Source organism: Schistocerca gregaria, chromosome 11, assembly GCF_023897955.1.
Source record: "Schistocerca gregaria isolate iqSchGreg1 chromosome 11, iqSchGreg1.2, whole genome shotgun sequence".
Lineage (NCBI taxonomy): Eukaryota > Metazoa > Arthropoda > Insecta > Orthoptera > Acrididae > Schistocerca > Schistocerca gregaria.
The window spans coordinates 74,918,314-74,940,608 of NC_064930.1; the positions used below are offsets into that span (position 1 = coordinate 74,918,314).

The window sequence follows — 22,295 nt, forward strand, 5'->3', positions numbered from 1 at the left end:
GAGAGTAAAACTTTTGCCCAAACCTATGAAGGAGGGGTGTGATCTCGTTTCTGTCATTTTATTAGGTGGCGGACCCAGACACAGAACCTTTTAAAGGCATCAAGGTGCTCCATCAATGGATGTCACTTATGGCATTGGAGACCCTGTCTGCAGTCCCTAATGACCACAATAATTTCTTAAGTCCACCCTCCGATTGCTAAGTCTGTTGCCAATAGAATGGTTCAGGTTGTTCTCTAGACAGTAGCATTGATACCTCCATGTGGTGGTGTGTTTAGAGTGATGGCAGAGCAGCACTCTTAAAGAGTTCATCCGGGTGAAAGCCCAGTGAGTGACACTGAGGAAGGAATCAGACGGTCAGAAAATAATCAGTCACACTGGTCATAATAGACTCTCCAATGGATGAAGTGGAGAAGACCAGGGATGCAAATGGAAAGACTAATAGCCAAAAAGTTCCACACTGATGTGTGTGGGGGGTACCGGTATTCAAGAGAAGAAGATCGAGCTCTGCAAGCATAGTTTCGTTAGGTTTGCCGCAACCTGTGCTCGATAGGTTTACCCTGGCCAGTGGTTGTAGTTCCATCCCCCAAAGGGTTGTGGGTATTGAGGTTGCCCAAAATGAGGGAGGGTGGGTGGAGCTGAGAAATCAGTGGCACAACACATTCAAAGACACTTCACCATTGGACGGGAGACGCACATTGCAGAGGGTAAAATCCACTGACTCCTCACACGAATTGCCACAGCCTCCAAAGTCGTCACATGCTCACTCTAGACATAGTCCAGGATGTATGTGCAAACTCTATCTGATGCTCTGTCAGAGTCAGTTCAATTCATAAAATAGCCAAGGTGGCTGTTAAGGGTTGTAGTTGTTGTGGTCTTCAGTCCTGAGACTGTTTTGATGCAGCTCTCCATGCTGCTCTATCCTGTGCAAGCTTCTTCACCTCCCAGTACTTACTGCAACCTACATCCTTCTGAATCTGCTTAGTGTATTCATCTCTTGGTCTCCCTCTACGATTTTTACCCTCCACACTCCCCTCCAATACTAAGTTGGTGATCCCTTGATGCCTCAGAACATGTCCTACCAACCGATCCCTTCTTCTAGCCAAGTTGTGCCACAAACTTCTCTTCTTCCCAATTCTATTCAATACCTCCTCATTAGTTATGTGATCTACCCATCTAATCTTCAGCATTCTTCTGAAGCACCACATTTCGAAAGCTTCTACTATCTTCTTGTGTCAAGGGTAGGAGTTCGCAATGCTGGGAACCAAGTCTGCTATAGGGCAATGCAGAAAGCAAGGCAAATGCATAAGAGGTATTGTAATCAGCGAGAAGGTGGAAAAAAATGCTACAGTTCCACTGAAGGATAGCCCTATTGGTATCTGGTGAGGGGAGGGGGGGGGGGGGGAGCGAAGGAGGCAAGTCACACCTCAGGGTCACCTGCTGCCACCGATTGTGAAGATACAGCATCGATATACTTTGGTTTTGAAGCAGGTTGTGAGGAGGGATCTGATACGACAGGGGGGGGGGGCCTGAGAACTCCGCCACAAGTACAGAGTCGGAACATACGGGGTCCAGTGGCACAGGGACGAATGGAACCTCCTCCATCTCTGAGATATTCTTTTTGTCCCTCTCTCCTCGGGCAATTTTTCAAAATTTCTGCTACTTCCCCAAACCTTTCCTCAAGGTGTTCAACAAAGAATAATGACATTGTGGCCAAAACAGAATCACCATTGGTCCTAAAAGGACTGGGAAGGAAATACTGTGGGGTCATATGACTCCACATAAATGATGACTAACTGACAACCTGAGCTGCCTACAGGTGTTTTTGTTATACCTTGATGTGGACAGCTGAAAATGTGTGCCCCGACAGGGACTCGGGGCACACATTTTCAGCTCTGCACATTGAGGTCATTTATTCCAGAGAAAAGCTGCACGGTCATCAACATAACTGTTCTTTCGAGAACAAGTTACTGTCTTCGTATATATAGTTAAAGGCTACCCAGCCATTGACCTTCGTCTGTGCGAATGCGCACAGGCTGCCCAAACTCTTACGGGAATCGCCAAAGTGTGCACAAGTAATGAGTGGGTGGGCAAATGTCTATAAGGTACAATACATATGTAGCATTGTGGACCGTTGGGAATGTGAGTCTCACGGGAAGCGTGCAAGGGATAAGTCCCTGCAGTCGCGCTATTCGTCTGTGTCCTCGGTGGCTCACATGGATAGAGCATCTGTCAAGTAAGCAGGAGATCCCGGTTAGGGCACACATTTTCAGCTGTCCACATCGAGGTACAACAACAACACCTGTCGGCAGCTGAGGTTGTCAGTTAGTCATCAGTAATTCTTTCTGTCAGAAGAGACAGTTGGGGACAGGTGGCCACCACCTGAGGAAAGTGAGTCACTTCATTTGCACGTCATCTGCCTTGGTGCCACCCACTCTGAAGGAGGCTCTCCCCTTGGGCACCATGCAGTCACGGCAATGGTTACCTTTCTGAGTAAGCATTAACTGTTACCCAGAGTCCCCGTGCCCCAGCCAGGACAGGCATACACTCCTTGGCAAACATAGGGAGTTTTCACCACAGGCAACAGTAGTACAATCTCTATGTGGTCAGGAGGGCTACCACCGTGTGGATACTTGACCAACCACTCCCCCCACCCCCATCCCACAACATAATGGCTATTGTGTTGGGTTCCCGCTCTAGTACCTTTGCCTGAAAGGAAGGGTGCAAAGATAGAAAGGCATAAGATGTGGAATGTACACTACATTGGATAACCTTTCTCACATGATGTGTGCTTCTATAAAATGTAAAATTTTGGATAGGAATGATATATCAAACCCAAGAATGGAGACCATGTTATGAAGGATGAAAAGTTGTATAGAGTACAAAGGGAAGGGGGGGGGGGGGGAAGAGGACAAGGGACAACTATCCAAAATCACAAACCAAATAGAAGCATTGTTGGCACCAATGGAAATGGAAGTATCATTGAAAGGGTGGGTGCCTTGTGTTAGCTAAGCAAATACAAAAGCAATGTGAGCCCTATTAGGGGTTCAAATGGATGTAAGTTACAGTAGTTATTTGGAAATGAAGAGGTTTGCATAGGATAGAGACGTGTGGAGAGCTGCATCAAATTAATCTTTTGACTGAACACAACAACAAAAATGAATAGCAATAAGCAGAATTGATATTTTATTGTTGTTACAGTGTACTGATTAAGTTTTCATGGTCTACTTGTATTTTGTAAGTGTAGGCCTATACAGTACCTTACTCAAGATTTCTGAAATTTTATGGTCTTGATGGCAGTTCACAGAACAGAATGAATGAATGAATCAACATTATATCCTTCACCTAACGTATCATCTGATATCAAGCAAAAGTGTGTGTTCTTGAATCACAAATTCACAAACACTTAGCAAGCCAACTAAGAATTTTTCATTAGAAGTGCAGAACATCAAATATTTAATTTATATTATTACATTTGTAGATTGTGATGTTTACAAAATCATTTCTTTTGTCAGTGTTTTAATTTTTTGCAAAGCAACAGAAGTGACATTGGCGTAGACCACACTGTTTATCTGAAAAAGTCATGTTGCACCTTAGTTCCCAATATACATGAGATCTCCAAGGCTGGTTGGCTCACAGGAAGGTGCAACCACACCACCTTCAATGGGACTGTACCTATTAAGGCCAACACATTTAAAACACATAAATAGGATAATAACACTTTACTTATGAGTGCATTATGTTAGCCCAGAAGAGAAAACATTCTGTCTTGTTTCTGGAATCCAACATAACAATTATATTTCAACTCGTGCAGCATTAGCGTATAGAGCCCCAGTACCATTCAAAAGGAGAGAGTCATATCATCTAAATTCAATGTTAAACTTAACTACAATTTGCACCTCAGTTAATATTAAAGTACATGCAACAGCACACAAAAAATTGTCTTATGCTTTTCTGGGCATGGGAAGGATATACAGTTAAAATTTTATGTTACTGTTTAACAGAAGTGGTAAAATCTTTTAGAATGAAAATTTTACTATCAATGAGTTCGACAAACAATTGCTCCGAATTTCAAAAATGGGATGGTTCGCTAATTTCAGTTAATATAGACAGCTGACAGTACTGTTTTCTCTCTCCGTGTATTCCAGAGTCGTCATGGATGGAAAAGAAAAATGTATGTAGAAAATAACACGGCTTGTTAATGCAATGCCACGTAAGAATGCAGAAAATACAAGCACAATACATCAGGCCTGTTAAAAACAGTAGAAATCGCACTACCGTTCGGGATTTGACATTTATAAAGGGAGTCTAATACTTTCTTCTGTTATATTTGTAGTAGTGCAACTAGTTTGGACTATTTTGGTCTATATATCTTACAACGTATACAAGGTCGTCACGCGTGATTCATTGCGCAGTTAAATCAAATTTACATGAACAGATGACAAATATGTGAAATCAATGTAGTAAACAATACACATGCATCAAAGGACGCCACGCTAAGGTTATGTATCACTGTGGAAAAAGAGCAATGTGTACTTACTACAGTGAACTTGTGCCACAAAACACTTTTAGAATACTAGCAAATGTGAACCGTTCTGACAGAGCCAACTTATCATCTTCTTTATACTGACGTAAATTGATTGACATATTACTCCCCGGGGTTCATCCTCACTTGACAGTACTTCCTTCAATTGTTTCCGCTTTCACAACACTACCACATGATACAAAACTTACGTCAGGCAAGCGGAAAATCCAATCATTCCTCCCGTTGTTTGCAATGCTTTATAAGCAGCATAACACAAAACAAACTTTCAAATTTCTGCTCGTTAAAACAAGCATTCCAAACGGATTCAGAGGGCACTTGCATAATTATCGCTAGAGGTCCTTCCCAGTGAAATCTGCTAGAACTTTCATGTGCTGTGCAATGCTAGCTAGCTTTTCGCATTTTGCTTTTCTGTTTGCAACTGTTCCAACATGGCCACATCTGAGGAAGACCAAATTACAGATAGAAAAATAAGTCTTTATTATAATAACTTAACGTATTCGGACTTTTTTCTTCGTGTATCTTGAGATTGCTAGACATGTGGTTTCCACCTCATCTTCCGCTCCTGTCAGATGTAAGGAGCCACTATTTTGAAACCGTACTGTTGATGCTAGTCATCTCTGTGAGGACTGAGGTGTTTTATTACTTCGTCTTTGAATCTTTGACTGTGTACACGGTAATCAAGGGGTGTGTTAGTGTCAGTTGGAGATTACGGGCCGAGTTTGAAAGAGAGGAAATAACAGGGATTTATAGGTTGCAGGCATGATTTACCGGAAAGAAAGGTGACAAAGGAGTTGACGACGTCTGTAGAATGAGACATAGGATCTGGTAAGTATAATCGATAATCAGTGTAAAGCAAATAGTCCGCAAAAAAAGTGTCACAATCGTAACTGGATAATCTGGTACTTGAGGCAGAACATGTGTTCAATTGTCTATCTGCAGAGCTAACTAGAAAGAATAAGGAAGTAATCGTAGCCGCATAAACAGACACTGCTGACAACACTTGTTTCTACATTTCCAGCATGGCATCTGATTTCTTCTACCCGAACATGGGAGGAGTGGAGGAACACATTTACAACCTGTCACAGTGTCTCATTGCTCGCGGGCACAAAGTGATTGTTCTAACCCACTCTTACGGTAATCGTAAAGGTGTCAGATACATGACAAATGGACTCAAGGTAAGTTCGTCGAGATAAAGCAAGCATTTTTCGTAGATCAAATGTTTCATATTACAATTTTACCTATTAGGCCTACGTTAATACTTGCCCATCTAGAACCATAATGTATTATCCTGTTAGAACTAATTCGTTAGTAAGTGGCCATGTAATTATCTAATCATCACTTGCAACATTTGAGTTCACCTATATACTAAATGCAAATGTTTAAATATAAATATATAGCTGTGAGAATAATAATACATCTTATTCTGGCAAGATGCAGTGGGAAGGAAAAGAAATTGCACTTGTGGTGAATCTTATAGGTAGTAGTACAGTTTCGAAAATTAGGTGTACTGGAAGTTCAAAAAGCTTGGCTTCAAAACTTCATAGATAGCATCTTACTGCATTTCTAGTTTGTTGGTTTTCTTTTTCATTGGTGTGAAATCAGTCCATGTTATTTCCCATTTACATTACAGTAATCAGATATACTGGGTGAAAGAAAAAAAGTCTCATTGTGCAATTCATTACACCAATTCAAGACAAAGGGGTATCTAGCAAAACCTAGTCCTGCAAATAGGTCTAATAGTAATGTGATTAAAAAAAAAAAAAAAACAATGCTCCAGCAATGCTGTAACCATGTGCAGCATGGCCAAAAGGTGGTAGCATGAACTCTGCACTGTGCTGGAGCTGTTATATTAGTTCAGTGGCATAAGGAAATGCTTTGGAGAATGGATATGCAGGTTCTCTTATGTTGGTCATACTCATGCCAAACCTTTTTTCAGTTAATACAGCAAATTGGATACAATTTACACCTCCCCACTGTGGCACCTTGTGTATTTCTTTCTGTTAATGTTACCTGTAATTAAATGTTAAGACAGAACATGAACTTCTTACTGATGTAAATGGCCACTTTGTTTCATCCATGACATAGATAAATCCTATAAAAAATATAGTGGCTAGAGTAACTTCGTCTGTATCCAGTGAGGTACAAAAAACACACTAGTAGGCTAGACTAGATTGCACATTATGCTACAAACACAAATTCCATTCTGTGTATTTGGTGTACAGGCTTACCTTCAGAGTCATTACATACACATGTGAGCACCATTCATTTTAGAGATGATGTTCAAAGTGGCCACTTTGCATTCCATGTCAGTTCAACCAGGGGCTCCAGCTCATAGTCTCAGATTTGACTGAAATTCAGTATACTAATTCTACCGTGTGTGGAGCACTTGCTTACAAAGTGTTTCCCTTGCCAATTAGTTCCAGAATTATGACTTGTGAAAGAAAGTGGCAGTGTGATCCAGAAATTGCAACTCGCATCTGGCAATCTATCTTCGGACCCAACTTCAGGTCTTAATAACTTTGGAACTATTCCACACAGTCCAGTGAAATTTTTACAACCCAGTAACATCCATTTAGAGAACACACTCCATGAATCAAAACACCAACAACATATTTCTGAAGGAAAATAAAAAATTTCAAAATGTGATTTAAAGAATGTAATATGTTAAAAGGTACATATTGTAGGTGTCCTCTATGCCAAATATAATTCACTCAAAAAGGGTATAAATTTCTTTGTGGTGATCTTAATGTGGCCTAAACACACACAGAACTCATCATGCCCATATCAGTCACAAAAACTAAGTTACATGCACACGAAAATGCAAAAAATGGAAAAATTACCTGAAAAACATGGATTTTCTAAGTGTGGTAGCACAAAAGGGATAAGTGATATCCAAGCCAAATTTCACACACTGCATAAGTAGAGCATAATGATATATATCTCAAAATTTCAGCGTGTTATTGCAAGAAATTTGTGTACAATGGAAGTTGACAGATGTATTTGGTAATGTGGCCATTGTTCCACAACACAATTTTGTAAAAACATATCATAAACTTTTCTGCCTCTTCTTATCCTCTCCCACAACTGTTTAATCACTAAGCAACAACATATAGGCAGATTAACACAACCTATCATTAATGTTTACTGCACCTTAACTGCTAAAAACCAGTTGATTGTGCTTCGAATAGTAGTTCTCCCACACTTAAGTTACTGTACTCTGTACGTTGAGTGGCAAATTATACTGTCTTCCTGACACTGTGGCAGGAACTGGAACTGTCATAAGAATATGTTCAAAAGGAATCCAACACCTGTCTGCCAAACGTGGCCAATGAAATGATCTTGCTGGTCCTGCTGGTGCCATGAAGTTCACAAATACATCACCTTCTGCTTCAAAGCACTCCGCAACACACAATAAGTACCATTTGTCATCATAAACAGTAATAACATAGCAAACTGGTTGTATGTTGCTGCTTTTGCTTCTGAATCCTGAGTCACACACACTGTGAAGACACAAGTTGTGCATGAACCTATAGTTACAACCAGACTGTCTGCTCATCTGCACATTGTCAGAGTCCACTGGAGAGAAGTGATGATGGCTCCTTGTGGCCGCAACAGTTTTAACATGTTCTAGTCTGTTTTTTAGCAACTCTTACACTGATTTCACCTCGTCTTTTGAAACATTGAGTGATTGTATGCCAGAGATATTTTTCTGTACCCAGGTAAATAATTGAAGAGGTGTTAGTTAGAATGTGACCTTCTGTAGGGTGCTGCAGACTAGCTCGTGATGCCATGCGCTTAATGGTAGCACCAGTACCATCACATACATTTTTACCACGACTTGTTGTGAAAAAATTCCATTCTGCGTGAATCTGAAAATCATGGTAATGCATGCATAAATTTTTGAGATTTTTACAGTTTTTGTACTGACTAGTTGCCCCATCACTGAAGTATGTCACAAAATGTATGTGAGGCAGCTTGTTTTTCACATATGCCGTGACAGTGTGAATGTGAGCACAAACTGCAATGGCATCATGAATTAAACAGTCACTAAAAATGGACAGGTTCATGACACGCATCACCTGATTCACCTCTTTAGTAAATTGCAAATGGCTGGAGAGTTGCGTGACTGTTGTCCCAATGATATCCATGGATGGCATCTTGAACTATAAATGCATAATTTTAAGAAAAGTCTAGTATTACTATAATTTCACCTTATTTCAAATTATCCTTACAAAACTGGAGATAAGCCGATTGTGCTGTTGCTGTGAAGCTGTGTGTGGTCAGTTTGTCCGTTTCTTTGACAACACGTTTCAACAAAATCTTCCACTGTACTTTGCTTTGTTTCAAGACTTGTGTGATCCATGTGTGTCCGTTGTTTATAAGAAACAAGTTCGTCATCCATAAGGAGTTTACCATACAGTTTGTTATTCATGTGTTAGGCAAGATTTGCCGTACTAGGACACTTTTCACACCTGTGTGTGATGCACTGGTAGGAACTGATGTCGCACACTGGCACTGGCAGCTTCATTGCGCCGTTGTAATCCAGACCAGAATCCTTTATAGTAGCAAACATCAGCATAGCACTTTGATAGGTCTCACATACACAAACACTGTGTGTGCCCCTTGCACTTACAGGCACAATCCATTTTGGCCGAAGATTGAAAAAATATGATGAACCTACTTTGGTATTGGGATACTTGTCCTTGAATTCTACATATAGTTCTGATATGTTACATAGCAACAGTCTCTTTTGCATCTGTACATGTACATTTCCCATTTTCACCGTTACATAGGCGCCCCCCCCCCCCTCCCGGCGTTATTCGGATGCAGTCATTATTTCCATAAAACTCCGACACTAGCACCTTTATTTCTGAACTTAATTGCTTACCCTGAGCCTGCTGAAGTTGCGGAAGCACTCCTTGGGTTGCTTTTATTTTCCTAGCTTGCTTTACCATATATTGTGAACATTGAATTCCTTTGCAGTGTAGCCAGTAGACCAACTGGAAGGTGCAAGGGTAAGAATAGCTACCTTTTTCTGGTGTGTGGACATGGCACATTTTTCTTTCAATTTGTGCACAATTTTGTCCAAATCAGAGCATTTCTGCCATGATTTCTGTTCCTTTGGAGCAGATAGTTCTTCCTCTTTCACCATCTGTGTGTCAGCTATTTTGTGTTTCAATTCCATTTTAGCTTCTTGTACTTTTCTTCTACTATACCTGGGCCTGTCTCTTTTCCCAACTTTGTGTGTCTTAATGGGATACAAACCAAGAGCAATCACTGAAGTATTTAATTGCTCTTACGCTGTGGTTGTAGGTGGCTGATCGTCTTCGTCACTGTGATGTAAATTATCAGAATATTCTTAATTTTTTTGCAGTTTAACACACCTGGAACATAACTTTTGTCCTGGTTTTGTGTTAAGTCCCATGCACTGACTCACTTTCAATACTGATTTTATATCAATTTCTCTGAGGCTACACTTCACTGTCTTCTTATGAATTCGAAATGGATCAAAACAACTTCTTTGTAGGAAAGAATACTTATCCAGAAACACTTTCATATGATGATAGGAAACACTAAAGTTTCCTGGAACTGTACTTCTTGTGCCCACAGGCTATATCCCGGATCTCCATAGCAACAAATCTTGGTCCGATTCATCCAGATCATACAGTATAAATCGAATGCCACATTTTATTTCATATGTTGTTTTACGACATTCAGATACTTGTGCTCTACCAATACTGCAACTTGTTTGAACAAAAGTACCACTAGTATACTCTTCTGTCTCCATACTGACTTTCCACAACAGTACTGACCAGTCTGAACTGGAATCTTAAAAACATGAGTAACCTGTAATTGTTGCTTGTTTCCTTTGTTGTTCCTGCCTAACAATGACTCATTCTGTCCATGAAAACTACCATTGTTTAAGTTTCTGTTGCCTAATGGTTCCCAACAATTGCTGCAGCGTTATCTGAAGCGAGCTGTCTGCATCATCACTATTATTTGCTAAATCGTGTTAAAAAGAAACCTAACCAAATACATCAGTCAACTTTTATTGTACACAAATGCCTTGCAATAACAAGTTGAAAGTTTGCCACATATTATATTATGGTCTACTTATGCAGTGTTTGAAATTTGGCTTGGATACCAGTTGCCCCTTTTGTGCTACCACACTTAGAAAATCCACGTTTTTCAGGTAATTTTCCAAATTTTTGTGTGCATGTAACTGTGTGTGGCTGATATGGGCAAGATGAGTTCTGTGTGTGTTTAGACCACATTAAGCTTACCACAAAAAAATTTTTTTACCCTTTTTGAGTGAATTATATTTGGCATAGAGGGCACCTACAATATGTACCTTTTAACATATTACATTTTTTGATCACATTTTTTTTTTTTTTTTTTTTTTTTTTTTTTTTTTTTTTTTTTTTTTTTTCCTCGCTCAGAAATGTTGTTGTTGTTTAGATTCATAAAGTGTGTTCTCAAAGTGGATGTTACTGGGTTGTAAAAATTTCACTGGACTGTGTGGAATAGTTCCAAAGTTATTAAGACCTGAAGTTGGGTCTGAAGATAGATTGCCAGATGTGGGTTGCAATTTCTGGGTCACGCCACCTTCTTTCGCAAGCCATAATTCTGGAACTAATTGGCAGGGGAACTTAAAACTTTGTACGTGAGTGTTCCACACTTGTTATCATTGGGGTGCTAAATTTCAACCAAATCTGATACTATCAGCTGGAACATTTTCTCAAATTGGTTGAATTGACATGGAATGATCCATTTGCAAACTCTTCACCACACCAGCAGTTTGGTTTTTGGATACACCCAGCACCACAAGGATATCATCATCGGTTATTCATTATTTGTGTATTCCATTGGGAAGCCACCGTACATAAAACTGACATGACTGCTCGTGGTCATGCACTGCACTGTTAGTATATACGTGCTTGGAGTTTAATGAAGCCCACTGTTATGTGATAGCCTATTGTTGTGTGACAAAATGATGTCCTGTTTATAAATAAGAACTAGGTAACGGCTCACTAAAAAATAGAAAAGGAACCCTATGATGTGTCAAACTATAGCTGCATGGTGGATGTGAGTTTGATGTCCCAGCAGTCTACTCGGCGAGATACAATGGCTGGTGCAGTGGTGTTAGGTGACACACTTTCTGCTATACATTCCGATGCACTTCATAATGTAACTGTGCAGCCAGCTCGTCATTTTCATACGTGTTTTCAAAATTCGCCTGATCTGATTTTCGTAGGTAATCTTTTGTCTCAAATCTGGACGAGTAGTCGCCTACCGACCTCAAAGTGCGGCATTTGTCCTTAACACTGTATATTTAACCTGAATGCAATACTGTGAAATGAGAGAAAATGTGCCCTCGGTTACCTCCCTGCAGTGATTCATCCGAAAAACCTTTTGTTACCGCTTGTTGAGGTTTCGGAAATGCGTTCCTGTGACAGTTTGCTATTTATGAACATAATCAGTTAGTGTAACCTGATGGCACTCCCAAAGAACACAGCATCCATTTGCCCGGTTGTATCTTTGGCTGACAGAGGTTATTCCGCATGTTTAGTAATCGCCCTTCCTTCTTCCACATATTCAGAGTGCATGCTTTGCAGCAAAAGTTACATACTGGAATCACCCCCCCTGCAATTTTCCTAGTTTATGTATATGTGCATAATATCCATTAAAATGCTTGTAGAGGACTTTTCGATTATGTAGTATGTTTTCCTGAGTTTACCTTGCAGGTGTACATTTTCTGATGGAAAATGTTTGAATATGGTGTGAATATAAACATCAGGCTATGCTATAGGTCAGACCGGTATCACAACCATTATTTGGCATACACCTTTTTTAGCTTCACCAACTCTCTACCAAATTATCACGTTCGAACCTAATTTAGACCGCAGTAGCCAGTTTTGTAGATACAGGGATATTCTATACTAGTTGTAGACTTTGGCCAGTGATATCTCCTTTTGGTGTGTGTTTTCACAGTTTGGTTTTTAGTTGCTTAAGACATATGTCACACATTTCCTACATCCCTGGTCAAAGCAAATAACTAATATCGAATATTCCTCTTTACCCAGCTTTACTCCTTTTTGGGTGTAAGCAATCTTGGAAGCCAGTGGACAGCAACATTTTGCTGTGTTCTAAATGTCGTGCTAGAATATCTGTGACAGATTTTTGTTTGTGGCACCTTGATCCTCAAGCACTAAAGCATCTACTTCTATTTTGGTTCCAAGCTCTTCAGGTTCGTGGTCTCCCACTTTGTTCTTCAGACCACAGTGGACGTCGTGTCTGCAACGCCTAACGACTGTTGTATAATGGTTCATTGTTTCTGTATACCTCCACCAATTCAGTACGGATTGTTGCAGTGTTGTTGCTCTTTGAGCGCAGAAAATGAATTACTGCATCTTAAAACAATCAATGTGTTGTATCATATTGTTAGAATGATTCCTCTGTCGTTGAGATTACCTAATGAGGCAAGATTTCAGTGTGTAGCAGGACTACAAACAAGTACTTGCAAGCAAACACAAAAATTATTAAAAAAACTTTTTTGTAGGTGACACTTTGTACGTCTGGACCTGTGTCAGACCCCTTTTAGTACCAATGTTAAGCCCCTGATCTCTTCATAGTGGTTGTGTCTTATCCAAGTGTGATGTTCATGTTTTTCAGTCTTTGAGTAAGTTCACGAGACTCAGAGGGCCATAGACACGGGTGCGCAGGTAGATGCTGTCTTTCTTGACTTCTACAAGGTGTTTGATACAGTCCCCCCCCCCCCCCCTCCCTCCCTCCCCCCAGTCATTTATGAACAAAGTAAGACCATATGGACTATCAGACCAATTGTGTGTTTGGGTTGAGGACTTCCTAGATAACAGAACGCAGCATGTCATTCTCAATGGAGAGAAGTCTTCCGAAGTAAGAGTGATTTCAGGTGTGCCGCAGAGGAGTGTCATAGGACCGTTGCTATTCACGATATACATAAATGACCTGGTGGATGACATCGGAAGTTCACTGAGGCTTCTTGCGGACGATGCTGTGGTGTATAGAGAGGTTGTAACACTGGAAAATTGTACTGAAATGCAGGAGGATCTGCAGCGAATTGACACATGGTGCAGGGAATGGCAATTGAATCTCAATGTAGACAAGTGGTAATATGCTGCGAATACATAGAAAGAAAGATCCCATATCATTTAGCTACAACGTAGCAGGTCAGCAACTGGAAGCAGTTACTGCCATAAATTATCTTGGAGTACGCATTAGGAGTGATTTAAAATGGAATGATCATATAAAGTTGATTGTCGGTAAAGCAGATGCCAGACTAAGATTGATTGGAAGAATCTAAGGAAATGCAGTCCGAAAACAAAGGAAGTAGGTTACAGTACGCTTGTTCTCCCACTGCTCGAATTCTGCTCAGCAGTGTGGGATCCGTACCAGATAGGGTTGATAGAAGAAATAGAGAAGATCCAACGGAGAGCAGCGCACTTCGTTACAGGATCATTTAGTAATCGCGAAAGCATTATGGAGATGATAGATAAACTGCAGTGGAAGAGTCTGCAGGAAGGACGCTCAGTAGCTCAGTACGGGCTTTTGTTGAAGTTTCGAGAACATACCTTCACCGAGGAGGCAAGCTGTATATTGCTCCCTCCTACGTATGTCTCGCGAAGAGACTGTGAGGATACAATCGGAGAGATTAGAGCCCACACGAAAAATAAGACTGGAATAGAAGGGAAAACCTATAGAGGTTCTCAAGGTATCCTCCGCCACACATGGTTAGGTGACTTGCGGAGTATTGATGTAGATGTAGAAGAAATAAAGGGTGTACGGAAAGTCTGGGAACACTTTCAATTATTTATTGCACAAGAACTAAACATTGTTCAGATATCATACATATGTCATTTTGAAGAGCAACCATGAAAGTTTTGTTTTTCATGTATACCGCCACAGCGTAGTTTGGTAATTTGCCGATAGTCAGTGCTAGTCGCAAACATGAAGAGTTCAGGTGCGGAGCGAGCTTTCTGTGTGTTGGAGTTTGACAAAAACAAGTGTGCTAGGGCTGTTCAGTGGATGTTTAGAACCGAGTACAGTAAGAAGCCGCTAACAAGGAAGGCCATTTCGCACTGGTACAACAAATTCGTTATGGTGGGTACCTTGTGCCATGCAAAGAGAAATGGACGTCCCAGCATGAGTGAAGTGAATGTGGAGCACGTAAGAGAGACATTCATAACAAGCCCAAAGAAAACTGTGTCTCGTGCATCCTGCGAACTCGAAATTGCTCCAATGACAGTGTGGAAAGCCCTGCGACAGAAGCTGTCTGTGAAACCATTCAGATTGGAGCTAGTGCAGAATACAGAGCTGCCGCCTTGACAGATCAGCTGTGCTACAGAAGAGGACAACTGTTTCATGAAATGGCCTCCCCAGTCACCAGATCTCATTACATGTGACTTTTTTCTGTGAAAATGAAGTTCGATGCTGCTTGACAGTGTGTAGGAGAACGATGCTTCAGGCTTGCAGTGCCATACTAGGCAGGGTCCTAATGAAGGTGGTTTACCAGTGCCTTCCTCCGACCGTAATGGGGATGGATCGATGGTGGTCGATGGTGGTCGATGGTGACGACGACGACGACGACGACGACGACGACACAACACCACCTAGTCACCTCAGGGCTGATGAAAATTCCTGACCCCGCCAGGAATCGAACCCTGGACCCTGTGCTCGGGAAGCAAGAACACTACTGCAGGAACCACGAGCTGTGGACTTTTTTCTGTGGGGTCACATTAAAGATCTGGTGTATTTACCACCTCTACCACATGACATAGCAGATCTCCGGGAGAGAATACGGGAAGCGACTGCCACAGTCTACGATGCCATGCTGGGACAGGTATGGCAAGAATTCTATTACTATATTGTCTGCCGGGTCACTCCTGAACTGCATATCGAATGTCTGGGAGGGGGGAAAAAAACACTTTGAGTTTTTCTTCAAAATGCAATATATATGACATCTGTACAATGTTTAGTTCTTGTGCAATAAAATATTGAGTGTTCCCAGACTTTATATACACCCTGTATTGACGTGCACAGGGTGAGTCAATAGGAAAGATATACACTCCGAGGTGTAACAGTGATTCTAAACAGAAAACACGTTTAATATCCCTTTTGTACGTTTTCTTGAATAACTAAAAGTCTGCATGCTTCAGTGAAAATGTGTCACAGTACAAAATTAACTTAAATTTTTTATAAAAAAAAAGGCTGTCATTTTTTCTCTATGACTAGTAGTCTGTGCCACAATATTGAAAATAACTCTGCAGCTTATGTAGTTTTTGTAGCCGATTTGAAGTAGTTTCCTGACTTGATAGACCACAAGTGTCTTGTATCAACTTCCTCTACCATTGTAACAATGACAGTGTCTCAATAATACAAAAAATAAACAGCAATGTACATCAGATGTGTTCTATCTTGGAAACCATTCAGAATAGGACATACGTCTGTATGACGTTTTTTGTTGAGAATTGGTAACACTGTCACCCATCAAAGCATGTACCTTTCCTCCTGATTCACTCTGTAAATGTCTTGTAAAGTAACTGTCAAACTACCAAAGCTTTTGCTGAAGTCCTTACAGGATATTTCAACACCAGATAAAATTCTTAAAACACACTTCTGTATTCTGAAAATACTGTCCTTGTAATTTTTTTGCCAAACATGATGCTGTAACTCATTAATAAATTGAAATATACAGAATAAGCCCAAGTTATATCTGCATGCATACTGAAAGGATACACCATGTATCAGTATCCAAAAGGTAGGAATGTAAGGGGATACGATCTGGATAAACTGATAGAAGCAGAGGTTGTAGACAGTTCTGAAGAGAGCATTAGGGGTCAATTGACAAATACAGGGGAAAGAAATACAGTAGAAGAAGAATGGGTAGCTTCCAGAGATGAAATAGTGAAAGCAGCAGAGGATCAAGTAGGTAAAAAGACGAGGGCTAGTAGAAATCCTTGGGTAAGAGAATGTATATTAAATTAAATTGATGAAAGGAGGAAATCTAAAAATGCAGTAAATGAAGCTGGTGAAAAGGAATGCAAACATCTCAGAAATGAATTGCCAAGAAGTGTAAAATGGCTCAGTGACGATGGCTAGAGGACAGATGTAAGGATGTAGAGGTATGTATCACTTGGGTTAAGATACACTGCCTACAAGAAACTTAGAGAGACCTTTTGAGAAGAGAGAACCACATGTATGAATATCAAGAGCTCAGATGGAAAACCAGTCCTAAGCAAAGAAGATAAAGCAGAAATGTGGAAGGAGTATATAGAGGGTCTGTACAAGGGTTGAGGTACTTAAGGGCAATGTTACGGAACTGGGAGACGATGTAGATGAAATGGGAGATAAGGTACTGCTTGAAGAATTTGACAGAGCACTGAAAGACCTAAGTTAAAAAAAAAGGCCCCGGGAGTAGACAACATTCCATTAGAACTGCTGATAGGCTTGGGAGAGCCAACCATGACAAAACTATACCCTCTGATGAGCAAGATGTATGAGACAGGTGAAATACCCTCAGACTTCATGGTGTCAACAGGTGTGAAAATTACCGAACTACCAGTTTAATAAGTCATGGCAGCAAAATACTAACACAAATTTTTTACAGACGAATGGAAAAACTGTTAGAAGCTGACCTCAAGGAAGATCAGTTTGGATTCTGTAGAAATGTTGGAACACGCGAGGCAATACTGAACCTACAACTTGTCTTAGAAGATAGATTAAGGAAAGGCAAACCTATGTTCCTAGCATTTGTAGACTTACAGAAAGCTTTTGACTGTGTTGACTAGAATAATCTTTCAAATTCTGAAGGTTGCAGGGGTAAAATACAGGGAGTGAAAGGCTATTTACAATTTGTACAGAAACCAGACTGCAGTTATTAGAATCGAGGAGCATGAAAGGGAAGTAGTGTTTGAGAAGAGAGTAAGACAGTGTTGTAGCCTATCGCTGATGTTATTCAATCTGTATATTGAGCAAGCAGTAAAGGACACAAAAGAAAAATTTTAAGTAGGAATTAAATTCTGTGGAGAAGAAATAAAAACTTTGAGGTTTGATGATGACATTGTAATTCTGTCAGGCAGCAAAGGACTTGGAAGAGTAGCTGAACGGAATAGACAGTGTCTCAAAAGGAGATACAATGAACACCAACAAAAGCAAAACGAGGATAATGGAATGTAGTAGAATAAAATCAGGTGATGCTGAGGAATTAGATTAGGAAATTAGATACTTAAAGTAGTAGATGAGTTTTGCTATTTGGGGAGCAAAATAACTGATAATGCTCGAATTAGAGAGGATACAAAATGTAGACTGGATATGACAAGGAAAGCATTTCTGAACAAGAGAAATTTCTTAACATAAAGTATAGATTTAAGTGTCAGGAAGTCGTTTCTGAAAGTATTTGTGTGGAGTGTAGCCATGTATGGAAGTGAAACGTGGACGATAAATAGTTTGGACAAGAAGAGAATAGAAGCTTTTGAAATGTGTTGCTACAGAAGAATGCTGAAGATTAGATGGGTAGACCACATAACTAATGAAAGGGTATTGAATAGGATTGGGGAGAAGAGGAGTTTGTGGCAAAACTTGACAAGAAGGGACCGGTTGGTAGGACATGTCCTGAGGCATCAAGGGATCACAAATTTAGCATTGGAGGGCAGCATGGAGGGTAAAAATCATAGAGGGAGACCAAGAGATGAATACACTAAGCAGATTCAGAAGGATGTAGGTTGCAATAGTTACTCGGAGGTGAAGAGGCTTGCGGAGCATAGAGTAGCATGGAAAGGTGCGTCAAACCAGTCTCAGGACTGAAGACCACAATAAAAACTTCCCAAAAGTGGATTGAGTGAAGCCTTCATTACTGATTTTCCAACTCGCAACAGAACTGATTCCTTTATGCGTAATCTAGATTTTGACTTACACTACTGATTAGTCTGTCTCCTTAACCTACATTCCAAACAATACCATAGAAACAAAACAAAAGAAGTCCCGTTCTGTCCTCTATCTGTTTATGCACGTTACAACATCATCTACATGGGACGATGCCGACTTTCAGTGTCAGTAGGGTCAGTTGATCCACAGAAGTTTAACTGGACAAAACATACAAATCATAAGCAAAGAACTGCTAAACTTAAAGCTTTGAAAGGAAAAACAGGTCACTTTTATCAGTATTATGCATTCACATGAATGGGACCCTGCCTAAGTTCGATATCAGTGGTCTGTAACAACTTGTACCGCAGGAGGCAGCACTAGCAGTGTAGGATATACAGGGTGTTACAAAAAGGTACGGCCAAACTTTCAGGAAACATTCCTCACGCACAAAGAAAGAATATATGTTATGTGGACATGTGTCCGGAAACGCTTAATTTCCGTGTTAGAGCTCGTTTTAGTTTTGTCAGTATGTACTGAACTTCCTCAATTCACCGCCAGTTAGCCCAATTGAAGGAAGGTAATGTTGACTTCGGTGCAATCACGTCTTCAACACAGATTTTCTGCGAACTTTTGGGCAGGCATTGTTGGTGATGTCTCGATTGGGCCCTATGTTCTTCCACCTATACTCAGTGGAGCACGTTATCATGATTTTATACGGGATACTCTACCTGTGCTGCTAGAACGTGTGCCTTTACAAGTACGACACAACGTGTGGTTCGTGCACGATGGAGCTCCTGCACATTTCAGTCCAAGTGTTCGTACGCTTCTCAACAACAGATCGGTGATCAACGGATTGGTAGAGGCGGACCAACTCCGTGGCCTCCACGCTCTCCTGACCTCAACCCTCTCGACTTTCATTTATGAGGGCATTCGAAAGCTCTTGTCTACGCGACCCCGGTACCAAATGTAGAGACTCTTCGTGCTTGTATTGTGGACGGCTGTGACACAATACGCCAGGGCTGCATCAGCACATCAGGGATTCCGTGCGACGGAGGGTGGATGCACGTATCCTTGCTAACGGAGGACATTTTGAACATTTCCTGTAACAGTGTTTGAAGTCACTCTGGTATGTTCTGTTGCTGTGTGTTTCCATTCCACGATTAATGTGATTTGAAGAGAAGTAATAAAATGAGGTCTAACGTGGAAAATAAGCATTTCCGTACACGTCCACAGAACATCTTTTCTTTCTTTGTGTGTGAGGAATGTTTCCTGAAAGTTTGGCCATGCCTTTTTGTAACACCCTGTATAAAGCGTGCGAGGAGGACATTAAAAACAGTGCAGTAGTTGAGACATGATGTGGAAAATGAGTGATTTCTCTAACATCCAGATGGGCAAGATCATTGGCTTTTGGGCCAAGCATGGAAGTATTTCTGAAACGGTTAAGTTGGTAAGCTGTTTGCATGCTGCCGTTGTTAAAGTATACCGTACATGGCAAAATGGCACTATTAAAAAACCAGATTGGAGGTAAGTGTCGTGCACCACCAGCCGTAGATGACGAGTGAATGTGTATAGGGGTGTACATATGTGCAAATCTTGAGCAACTGACCACCCATATAAATTAAGGGGCTGACAACAGACTCCTCAATGACCATTCAGTGAACATTGTTGCATATAGGCCTCTGCAGCAGGTACTTGTTTCATACACCTCTGTTTACTGCTGTTAATGAGTGACAAAGGTTGGAATATGTGTGCCAGTACCGCAACTGGATATAAGCTTATGCTCTATTGGACAGATAGCTGTTGACGTGTACGGCCCTGTGATAATTGTCTTAAGGGTTCGGGCCTTGTTGTTGACTGGGAAATGCTTTTTCCCTGAGTGATCTTGTTATTCTGGAAGGCACACTGGATCAACGCAAGTATGTATCTAACAGTGACATCCAGTATGGCAATGCAACATGTCACACAGCTCAAAGTGTGAACCCCGTGTGGGTTAGAATAGGCAGTATTCCTGCCTGTCGTAAGAGGTGACTAAAAGGAGTCTCAAACTTTTCGGCCTTATGTGACGGACCCCTCTTGGGTTTGACCTCCATCTCTCAAAATTTTCCCAAGAGCGAGCCGGTTGGGGAAGGGGGCCTTACTTGCTGCATTGTGTCCATCTTGCAATCAGACCTTCTGCCAGTTTATACGCCGTTGAATTGCAGTCCTGCCCACTCTCCATCTCTTGGGCATGACTCCTTTTCTGCATGCAGATTACACCTTGCACTGTGCTGTGCCTCTTTCTGCACTGACGGCGACCATGGACCACATGTTACCTAACGTCCAGCACGGTAGCCAGTCCGTTGTGGTGGGGCCGCCATGTACCCTGTTGGTTGTAGCCCCCTGACAACACAGGGATCGCTCTACTGATGCCTGCGCCATTAACTCCTCATGTATGCCAAGGAGTAGATGCCTATCCCTTTGGGCCATCCTGCCAGGTGGTCTTTGCTGCGGCTGGGTGGCGCCCGTGGGGAGGGCCCGTGGTCGGAGTAGGTGGCATCAGGGCGGATGACCCGCAATGAAGCGTGGTACATCGTCTCTCACTGGTGGCCAGCCGTCAGCAGTCTCTAAGCGTTCCAAAGCTCACTTTAAGGCTAATGTGTATGACCCCAAATCGTTCCCCTCCCTGGCCACACCATGGGAGGAACGAAAGGCTATGAATGAGAGCGAAAGGTATTCGCCCCGGTATCTCGTCTGTACCAGAGCTGATGGGGAATCGTTTGCGTCTGTGAAGCCTCAGTTCTTTGTAGACCATTTAGAGGACAAGTTGGGGAGGTGGAGGGCTTGTCCAAAATGCGGTCAGGGTCTGTCTTAATAAAAACAGCATCCTCTGCCCAGTCACGAGTCTTGCTCGCTTGTACGAAGCTGGGGGATGTTTCTATTACTATCACCCCACATAAAAGCTTAAATATGGTCCAGGGAATTATTTTTCACAGAGATCTCCTTTTACAGTCTGATGACTAGCTGCACGCCAACTTTGAACGACGAGGGGTCCATTTTGTTCGGCGCGTCCACCGGGGTTCGAGGTATCACAAAGTTGCCACCGGTGCCTTCATCTTGGCCTTTGAGGGTGACACATTACCTGATAAGGTCAAGGTGTTGGTATACCATTGTGATGTCAAGCCACATATTCCTCCCCCGATGTGGTGCTTAAAGTGTTGGAAGTTCAGCCGTATGTCTTCCCGCTGTGCTTCCAACCTCATATGTCGCGGTTGTGGTCGACCGTCCCATCCTGATACTCCATGTGCCCCGCCTCCCATCTGTGTCAACTGGTGGGAGCACCATCCCTCTTGCTCGCCGGACTGTAATATTCTCCAGAATGAGTGGAAAATAATGGAATACGAGACCCTGGATAGGCTGACCTACATTGAGGCTAAGCGTAAGTTTGAACGCCTTCATCCAGTACGAATGACGTCCACTTATGCTGCCATTGTCGCTCGTGTTACAATTCCTATAGGTGCACCACACACCGTTAGCTCTCAGAGCCAGAGAACCACACCTGCCCCCTTGATGGTGGGGGACGCTACACTCTCTGTTGCTCCTGCTTCATCTACTACAGGAGCAATGCCCCCCCCCCCCCACCCCCCCACCCCCCCCCCAACCATCGGGGACATCAGTTCCCCCTTCCCAGCCAAAGAAGCGTAAGACTTCTTCAGCTCGCCAGGAAGGGGTCCCTTGGGGACCTCCCTTCGCACATTCTGACCGGTACAAAAGCAGACAGCCGCAAGTGGCTCAACCAACCACCGGTCCTTGGTCGTAGGGCCTCACTGTCGTCATTTGTCAACTGACCCAGTGAAGCCTGAACCACCGAAGG

At 41.9% G+C, this 22,295-nt stretch overlaps 2 protein-coding genes across 2 annotated transcripts in view; one reads left to right on the plus strand and one right to left on the minus strand.

Moving 5' to 3' along the window:
* Nucleotides 1–4,937, minus strand: part of LOC126295335 (E3 ubiquitin-protein ligase MIB2) — a 370,711-nt gene extending 365,774 nt beyond the window's left edge. The window contains exon 1 of the mRNA XM_049987804.1: nt 4,538–4,937. The gene's annotated coding sequence lies outside the window, so the exon portion shown is untranslated. The remainder of the gene's footprint in view (nt 1–4,537) is intronic.
* A 302-nt stretch (nt 4,938–5,239) lies between these two features.
* The window catches only part of LOC126295336 (phosphatidylinositol N-acetylglucosaminyltransferase subunit A-like), a 121,454-nt gene continuing 104,398 nt past the window's right edge, over nt 5,240–22,295 (plus strand). Inside the window, exons 1-2 of the mRNA XM_049987805.1 lie at nt 5,240–5,368; nt 5,562–5,718. Of these exons, the coding sequence (XP_049843762.1) occupies nt 5,352–5,368; nt 5,562–5,718 (174 nt within the window). The 5' untranslated portion in view covers nt 5,240–5,351. The remainder of the gene's footprint in view (nt 5,369–5,561; nt 5,719–22,295) is intronic.